Source organism: Lolium rigidum, chromosome 6 (genome assembly GCF_022539505.1).
Source record: "Lolium rigidum isolate FL_2022 chromosome 6, APGP_CSIRO_Lrig_0.1, whole genome shotgun sequence".
Lineage (NCBI taxonomy): Eukaryota > Viridiplantae > Streptophyta > Magnoliopsida > Poales > Poaceae > Lolium > Lolium rigidum.
This window is the reverse complement of record NC_061513.1, coordinates 100,897,813-100,907,907: the sequence shown is the minus strand read 5'-3', so window position 1 is coordinate 100,907,907 and position 10,095 is coordinate 100,897,813. Positions and strand designations below refer to the sequence as shown.

General features: G+C 41.9%; 1 protein-coding gene across 1 annotated transcript; it reads right to left on the bottom strand.

Moving 5' to 3' along the window:
• Positions 1-7,175: 7,175 nt before the first annotated feature.
• Positions 7,176-9,110, bottom strand: LOC124663030 (GDSL esterase/lipase At1g06990-like). Its single transcript, XM_047200791.1, has 3 exons — positions 8,475-9,110; positions 7,562-7,829; positions 7,176-7,381 (listed from the first exon to the last, which is right to left on the bottom strand). Exons 1-3 carry the CDS (start codon positions 9,108-9,110, stop codon positions 7,188-7,190), a joined length of 1,098 nt encoding a protein of 365 aa, XP_047056747.1. The 3' UTR covers positions 7,176-7,187.
• Positions 9,111-10,095: the final 985 nt, after the last annotated feature.

Here is a 10,095-nt window from a genome sequence, read left to right as displayed (position 1 = left end):
AAAAATGATAAAGAGAGGTTGTTACAGAGGCAACAAATTCCAAGACTCAAAAAAAAAAATTACAGAAAATAAACATGGGTTGTCTCCCATAAACGCTTTTCTTTAACGCCTTTCAGCTAGGCGCAGAAAGTATTTGCATCAAGTATTATCAAGAGAAGAAGCATCAATATCATAATTTGTTCGAGTAATATAATCAAAAGGTGAATTCTTTCTTTTTCTAGGGAAGTGTTCCATACCTTTCTTGAGTGGGAATTGATATCTAATAATTCCATCACTCATATCAATAATAGCACCAACAGTTCTAAGAAAAGGTCTTCCCAAAACAATAGGGCAAGAAGCATTGCATTAACATCCAAGACAAAAAAAATCAACAGGGACCTGGTTATTATTAACCATAATAAGAATATTATTAACTCTCCCCAAAGTTTTCTTTTTAGCAATATCAGCATGGTGAACATCCAAATAACATTGTTCCAACGGTGGCAAATCAAGCATATCATAGATTTTTCTAGGCATAACAGAAATACTTGCACCAAGATCACATAAATTATTACAATAAAAGTCATCTACTCTCATCTTAATGATGGGCTCCCAGCCATCTTCCAACTTTCTAGGAATAGAAGCTTCACATTTTAACTTTTCTTCTCTAATTTTCATGAGTGCATTTGTAATATGCTTCGTAAAAGCCATATTTATAGCACTAGCATTGGGACTTCTAGCAAGATTTTGTTAAAAAATTACTTCAGAGATATTCCAACTATCAAAATCAAAGTCATTATCATCAAAATAAAAAGGACTATTGTTTCCCATATTAGGAAAAAATTCAGCACTTTTATCGGAAACACTTTCAGCGGTGCTAGGCACTTTTGTAGAAGGAGTAGGGACTTTTCCTACATCAATTATTTTACCATTAATAGTAGGAGGCTTGCTAGCATTTGAAGTTTTAGTATCACTAGTGGTCGTAATGGTGCAAACTTTAGTTAAGTTAGTATTTCTAGCAATTTCATCCTCTTTTTCCCACCTAGCATGCAATTCCGCCAACATCTTAACATTTTCATCAATTCTAACTTGAATGACATTTGCAGCGCAAAGAGATTTTCATCCATAGTTGTAGGTTTAGCAGCCATTTTATTAATAAAAGAAGTTTGTGCTTCAGACAATGACGAAATGCAAGTTTCAGTTGAAAATTTTCTTGCATACCCAAAATCTCCTTATTTAAATTCTCAAGTTGATAACTAATATTTTTCAACATAGCAGATTGTTCTTCCACGGTTTTAGCAAAAACTTTATTCTGCTCATATTGCATTTGCATAAAGTTCTTAGTGGCTTTTTCAACTTCTATTTTTTTTCCTCACTAGGCATAGATCTACCATAATAGCCATTGCCACTATTAGAAGGATATGGCATATAATTGTTTCTACCAAAATTATTCCTATAAGAATTGTTGTTAAAATTATTGTTTTTAATGAAGTTCACATTGACATGATCTTCTTGAGCAACCAAAGAAGCTAACAAAACATTATTTGGATCAACATGTGATTTACCATTAACAAGCATAGACCTAATAGTATCAATCTTATCACTCAAATAGGAGAATTCTTCAACCTAATTTACCTTCATGTCATCAAGAAGCTTTGTTGCAGGCCCCAAAGTAATGGACATAAAGGTACTTCCAGCAGCTGAATCCAGAAGATTTCTTGAAGAAAAATTCAGTCATGCATAAAAAAGTTTGGATGATCATCCAAGTAGTCAGTCCATGAGTGGGACAATTCTTTACCAAAGATTTCATTCTCTCCCAAGCTTGAGAAACATGTTCATTATCAAATTTTCTAAATTTCATTATGTCACTACGCAAGGATATAATCTTAGCAGGAGGATAATATTTTCCAATAAAAGCATCTTTGCATTTAACACAAGAATCCATACTATTTCTAGGCAAAGATAGAAACCAATCTTTAGCTCTTCCTCTCAAAGATAAAGGAAACAATTTGAATTTTATAATGTCACCATCTACATCCTTATATTTTTGCATGTCACAAAGTTCAACAAAATTATTAAGGTGACCAGCAATATCATCAGTACTAACACCAGAAAATTGCTCATTCATAACAAGATTTAACAAGGCATGTTTAATTTCATAGAAAGCTGCTTCGGAAGCATGTGGAGCAATAGGTGTGCATATAAAATTATTATTATTTGTATTAGTAAAGTCACACAACTTGGTGTTTTCAGCAGAACCCATTTTAGCAAGATAAAAATAGAACACCAGAAATAAAAGCTACAATAACAACTAATTTTTGTGTGTTTTTGATGTAAAGAAGCAAACAAGATAAAATAAAGTAAACTAAGCAAAACAATAGCAAAGTAAAGAGAATGGAGATGAGAGACACCCCTTGCATAAATCCTCTTTCTCCCCGACAACGGTGCTAGAAAGTCTTGATGGTGCTCGGTACAAGTAGTTGGAAAATCCCAAGAGGAAAGTGTGATGAGCACATCAGCAAGTTTCCCTCAGTAAGAAACCAAGGTTTAATCGACCAGTAGGAGAAAGGAGTGACTTCTGAAGGTGTTGCTGGCTGACTATTTGCAGGGCGCACTACCGGCGTCATCAACAACGTGGAACCTGCACACAACACAATCGTAATACTTTGCTCCAACTCACAGTGAGGTTGTCAATCTCACTGGTTTGGCTGAATCAAAGGATTACATGTATCGAGTGGAAGGATATGTTTGTAGTAAATGAAAAGAAACAGTGCTTGCAGTAAGTAAAAAGAGCAGGATTGCAGTGGTTGAATTTATCAGTGTAAAAGAAAAGGACCGGGGTCCATAGTTCACTAGTGGTGTCTCTCCATAAAGATAAATAACATGTTGGGTGAACAAATTACAGCTGGGCAATTGACATAATAAAGATCATACATAGCAAGACGACTACTATGAGGTTCGTTTGTGCATTACAACATGATACATAGACCGTAATCCAACTGCGTCTATGACTAATAATCCACCTTCCGGTTAGCGTCCGCACCCCTTCCAGTATTAAGTTGCAAGCAACGGATAATTGCATTAAGCATTGTGTGTAAAGTAAACAATAGAATTACCCTCGGATAAAACATTGTTATTTTCTCCCTAGTAGGAACTGCACATCTACAATCTTAGAAGTTATTGTCACTCTTCCAGACAAATAGAGGCATGAACCCACTATCGAGCATAAATACTCCCTCTTGGAGTCACAAGTATCCACTTGTCCAGAGTATCTACTAGCAACGGAGAGCATGCAAGATCACAAATGACATATGGCATGAATATAATCAATCTCAACCATATTATTCAATATTCATCGGAGCCTAACAAACACAACATGTAGTATTACATAAAGATGATCTTGATCATGATAGGCAGCTCACAAGATCTAAACATGAGGCACAAATTGGAGAAGACAGCCTTCTAGCTACTGCTATGGACCCATAGTCCAGGGATGAACTACTCACACATCACTTCGGAGGTGGGCATGGCGATGTAGATGCCTCCGGCGATGATTTCCCCCTCCGGCAGGGTGCCGAGAAGAACTTCAGAACCGTCCCGATATGGGTTCTGTGATGGCGGCCGCGATGGAACTTTTCATGGATAGAGACTCGGGTGTTTAGGTTTTTCCCAAGATCGTGAATAAATAGGCGGAAGGGTGAGGTCAGTGGCCGCCTGGGGGGCCACACCACCGCTAGGCGCGGGCCCATCCTTGGTCGTGCCATGGGGTGGCCTGGCCACCCTGTGGCGCCTCTTCGTCCCCCTTCGGACTTTGTCTTCGTTACAGTAAAATATTAACTTCGGCTTTTGTTTCGTTCAATTCCGATAATATTTCCTATACAACTTTTCTGAAAACAAAAACAGCAGAAAACAGGGAACTAACACTGTGGCATCTTGTCAATAGGTTAACGCTAGAAAATGATTATAAGTGTCACGAAGTGTATGAAAATCACAGTAGAATCAATGTAAAGCAATCATGGAGCATAAAAAATTATAAATACGTTTGAGACATATCACCCGCACCTAGGGGGGTGTGGCCGCCTCCTGGCCCTTCTTCGTCTACCCACTAGACTCAATCTCTGTTTCGGTAAAATAGGAACTTCAGCTTTTATTTCGTCCAATTTTGAGAATATTTCATGTACAACTTTTCTGAAATACAAAAACAGCAGAAAATAGGAGCTGACACTTTGACATCTTGTTAATAGGTTAGTTCCCGAAAATGCATAAAAATGCCACTAAGTGTAAATAAAACATATAGAAACTGGTGTAAAACAAGCATGCAGCATCAAAAATTATACATACCTTTGAGATGTATCACAGAGCCGTCGCACGAGAGTGTCCTGCTCTGTCGCGCGTTGACGAAGGGGAAAAGAAATTCCAGGACTTTCCGAGGTCCAGAGCTCGGAAATCATCTTAGTGAAACGGTACGCGGTAGGGGATGGCTCAGAATTTTCCCACAGTTTCTAGGCCTCAATTCCAAGGCCATCCAAACAGCAGAATTGGGCCTATTCGCTCCAAATTCCAATTCCACGCCCGAATTATGTGCATCCAAATGTAGTGTTATAGATTTCCAAGACACCATATTGTTAAGTCGTGATGAACTACCCCTTGTTGAAGTTTATGATGCCCTCTAGCAGAGGTAAAGGATAAAAACTATGGTACGTGATGAAGGGCTGTCATCTAAGGAAGAAGCACTTCATGTTCGAGGCATGCATGGGCAATGAAATATCAACAATTACCACAACAACAGAGATTAGAGAAAGGCCAACAGAGGTCGCACCAAGTACAAGGGACGGGACACATTCTGCAGGTATAACAAACCTAATCACAATATTGATGATTGTTGAAAGTTGCAGAACAAGGAGAAAACAAATAGTACTTACCAACCAAAAATCATATTTGATGGCGATGGTAAGGCAGATGTTGTTTCCGGTGATAATTTTGATTGTGATTGCCTAGTTTCAGTTGTTGGTTGTGTTTATGGTAATGATGAGTAGATACTTGATTTTTCATGTTTGTTTTATATTTGTTGTAACAAATATTGGTTCAGTTCTTATGAGTTTGTGCAGAGTTACGATATTGTGTGTATGGGAGATAACAACTCACGTGAGATCGTGGGCATTGAATCCACGGAACAGGATTCACGATGGAATGATACGCAAATTGACCGAGGTGAGACACATTCCATGCATGACCATAAATCAGATCTCACTCAACGCCCTTGATGTCGAGGGGTATAAACACTCCGGTACACGTGGAGTTATGAAGGTATCAAAAGGTTATCTCATTCACATGATAGGTGATATCAATTATGCAAAGTTATATGTTCTTAAGGGGTAGCACTTTGACTGGTAGTGTTATTGTTGCTATTATTCCTGATGCACTTATTAAAAGTATTATGTGGCATACGTATTGGGCATATGAGTGAACATGACATGATGGAATTGCACAGGAAAGACATGCTAGATGGTTTTGACGTGAGTAAGTTCGATTTATGTGAGCGATGCATCTTTTGTAAGCATAAGGTCGTAAAGTGTGTTCCTTGGTTATGGTTCAGGAGTTAAGACATTTAAGTTATGAAATCCTTAAAATAAAAAGATTTTGATGTGCGAGAATGCCGTTTTAATGGGGTTTTTTTGTTTAATGATAGTCCATCTATGGATGTTTCTGATGCTTTTGTTCGATGATGAGCAACAGAAGGTTAGCATGCAGATGTAGAATGTGGATAAGAAAGTTGCTAAAATGATAATGATAAATTGATGTTCCACATTCACCACTTGTTTTGCAGCAAACATAAAATGCCATTGTTGCTAATAGATCGAGGAGTAATAGAGGTCCACATCCTCATTTAATTGAATAGTTTAATCTGGTTAATTATGCTTTGAGTTGTGCTAAACATGTAGAATGATTTTGAACTCGCTACATATACTAAGACCGTTAAAATCGTTGATCGCGAGAAGTGAATTTATGTAATGTAAGAGAAGATGCAGTCACTTGAGAAGAATAGCACATGTGATGTTGTGAATTTTCCTAAACAAAACAATGTTGTGCGCTACAAGTGATTTTTTTTAAAAATGTGAAGGTTTATCTCCTAATGAGCCTTGAAGGTTTAAGGCAAGGTTAGTAGCAAAAAGTTTCAGTCAGATTTTAGGTATTGATTATAATGATGTATTCTCTCCGGTTGTGAAATATAGTTCCATTCATGCATTTTTTTGGGCATTGTTGCTATGCATGATCTTGAGCTTGAGCATTAGATGTGAAAACTATTTTTCTGAATTGAGAACTTTAGGAAGAGATATACATGGGCCAACATGAAAGATTTGTTGTGCCTGGTAAGAAGGATCTTGTTTACAAGTTAAAGAGGTCCTTTTATTACCCGCAAAAAAAACATCCTTTTATAGTCTGAAATAGTCTTCAAGACAGTGGTACAAAAGGTTTGATTCATTTATTCGTGCACATGGTTTTAGGAGATCGCTGTATAATTAAGTTTGTTGATGGGTCATGTATGTACTTGTTATTATATGTTGATGATATGTTAATTGCTGCCAATAGCAAGAAAGAGATCGCTACTTTAAAAGCACAATTGAGTAGGTAGTTTGAGATGAAGGATCTTATGCTGATAAAAAAATATTAGGTATGAAAATTACAAGAGATGAAAAATCTAGTTTGTTATTTCTTAGTAGGGCTACATCCAATCCCTAGCGCACTTCTTGCATCATTCGGAATTGCGATGTGGAGGTTAACGATTGTGTTTAGTTTGAATTTTGAACATGAAACTAAAACAAGTTGATCTCAATAAGTTGAACTAAGTTACTGCATTTTTCAATGATTTGTGTTAAGCTTGAACTTTAAACAAAAAGTTTGAACATGAAACTAAAACAAGCTTATCTTAATAAGGGTGAGCAATATGTCTGGTATTCTTTCGTGTTTTCTACCATATTATAAGCAAATGTCTCGCAAATGCACTTTAATTATTAGTCTGAAAAAATGCACTATGGTTTTCGTTCTTTGAATCGACTTGAACTTCAGTACAATCTTCCTTCCCAATCCAACCCAATGAACTCTGTCTGCCACAATTCCACAAAGCTATTGCTTAGTAGCTCTGTTACAATCTTCCTTCCCAACCAAACCCAATGCACTTTGAACTCTGTCTCTGAAGCGAGCCGCGCTTAATTGTCGAACCGGAGGATGTTGGCGTGCATGAAGTACTCGGCGACAGCTCTGTAGGTGGCCTGCGTGGGATGAACAGAGTCCCAGAACATGAACTGGGACGGCGTCGCGCAGGTCGGCACCAGATCGGTGCACAGGGGCCCCATCTCCAGCAGCCCAGTGCCACAGCAGCCCCTGCTCGCCTCCACGAATCCTGCAGCGGGACAAACACACACCAAGGAGTCAGTAAAAACGGCGAACTCTGACGGAGTTTCACTCGTACTAGCATGGAATCTGTACAGCTAGCAGCGCAGCCGGCCGTGCAATCATGGCGCTACAGCAGCAGAAACAGTCATGTGATCGTCCGATCTCATCACATTTCAGCAGTACTCACCGTACTTGTCGGGATGATCGACCATGTCTAGGAGAGGGGTGTAGATGTCCGCGTACACGGCTCTAGCGCCGGGCGAAGCCGACTGGAACTCGGCGAGCATCCGCCGGAGCTTGGCATTGTAGCTCTCCGCCGCCGTGTTCTGGTCCGCGATGCAGCCCTGGGGCCTCGGCGGCTGCCGCAGCTCCGCCATCGTCAGCTGCAGCGGGAGGCACCCCACCGGCGGCAGGCCTGCCACCAGCATCCTCCGGGCGCCCAGACCGTACAGACTCTGCATGCATCAGTTAGCTGTTCAGATTTGATGCAGGAGGCATGATTTTACTTGAACATTATGTTTTTTTTACAGATTGGACATTATGGTTGTTGCTTAATTTAGCGTCGACAGGAGGGACAGTGAGCAACAGAAATATGCTCCACATTAATTGGGAGGCTCGATTGGTTTCCAGATCGCAGTGCTGCATGCATCTACTGCAAGGAACAGAATGATTTTTTTTTTTTTTACACAAGGAACAGAATGATTAAGACAGTCGCTTGCTGGAGCAGAGTGCCTAACTGAAAGTGTTTCGTGCGTGCGTGATAACACCACACTGTCAGTATCTCAGTGCCTGATCACCTTTGTTTCAGGACAAGACAAGCACGATACTGGTGCGATCGCGCCTGTTATCTTTCCCAAAATGAAGCACTTTCGGTACGTCCCAGAATAGACACAACAACTAAACGTGCTTCTATATCCTGCTCACATGACAACATCGCGTTCGTCAACGCCTACTGTGGTTTGGCTAACATAGAGGTACAGTACTATTTTAACTAATCTCTCCATAAAGTGCTGAGCTAGTTAAGCTCAAAGGCATTTAATGGGGCTGTCTAGCTCGATCTTGCCGATGGCTTAGGAAAAGAACAAGAAGAGAATAGATACCTGAATGTAAGAGCGAAGCTTGCCGATGAGGAGGTCATGGTACTGGTCGATGGTGTACCTGCTCCTCCCGGACGGCAGCATGTAGTAGTTCATCATCATGTCGTTGGTCCCGACGGACACGAGGAACACCGACTTCCCCACCACCTTGCCGGCCTTCTGGGCGCCAATCCTCCCGAGGAGCTCCCGGAAGTCGTCGATCTGGGACGCGAAGGTGGCCACGCGGGCGTTGGTGGCCGTGGCGTCGTCGAGGCCGGAGCCGGCGGACGCGAAGCAGACGCCCGTGGCGGCCTCGGCGGCGTCCGTCAGCTGGCCGGAGCGGTACGGCGGGAGGAGGTCCTTGATGCCGAGCACCTCCACGAGGTAGTCGCCGAGGAGCTTCCCGTCGGAGAAGCGGCCCGTGGGCGCGCCGCCGGGAAACTCGCGGCCGTAGGGCGCGTGGTCGGCGCGCACCGCCGTGCTGAGGACATTGTTGTTGCCCGTGTCGAGCGTGGAGTCCCCGAACGCGAACACGGCCGGGATGTCGCTCTGCTTGACGCGAGGCAGCGGGGCGTCGTCGGCGGTCGCCGTGGCGCTGAGGAGGACGACGGCGGCCAGGACGGCGAGAATGGACGCGGTGAGCGTTGTCGTGTGCGCCATTTTGGGCCTTGGAAAAACGCTCGAGCTACGTACGGGGCTGTAGGTGGACGGTGGCAGGAAGCGCCGGCGCGCTCGTGTTATATATAGCGAGCGTTGGCATGGAAGCCGTTGCTGTTTATTTCTGTCAACATCTTTTTTTTTGGAAGATCATACTGTCAGCGAGGGCTTTGTGCGTCAAGAGTCGAGACTCATAAGAGTCAAAGATACCACGGTGCAAACAGTAGGTCATAGCTAAGAGGGCTACTCGGGCTCCCCCTAAACTAAGTTGAAGGGTCATACTTGATATTTTTTCCTGGTTGGGTCCGTCAAAACCCATATTCACTCCATGTATACCCGTCTGTATCGATACGGTATGTATACGTCGCGCAAGAAAAAAGAAGAGGTCACACAGCAAGATCTTTATAGGATCTTTCTATTTCAGCACACGCACATGACCGTAGATACGTACAAAACGAAGTACAAAACCATACAGACCTGTACATGGCTGTACGGACGGTGGACCTATACTAAAATTATGATCCTGCCCCCGCTTACGAACAGGTATGGGAAGATCTCTACCATCGTTGTGTATGACGCGCCCATATTTTTTTAGGGGAAGAGCAGCGGACCAGAAGTGAATAGCTAAATGACCACTGTGCCGAAGTTTCTACATGAATTTTTTTGTGACAACATAGTTCCATTACAAACATAATTTACATAGGACTAGCACTAATTAACTACTATCTAGACCTAGATCTACACTTAACCCTGAAGAGGATGTTGAGGTGTCGGTGGTAGCATCACCGGTGAAAAAATGGCGGCTCTTCACTAAATCACGGAATCGAGGACACTTATCGATGCAACAACTAGCCAGGGGGGACACGTGGCCACGGCGTCGGTCAGGGGGGGCATGGTCACTTCCAGGGACTTGTGTCAAGAGTCAAAGACTATCAGGGCGCAAACAATAGGTCATAACTAAATGACCACTGTGCATAGTTTTTTTTAA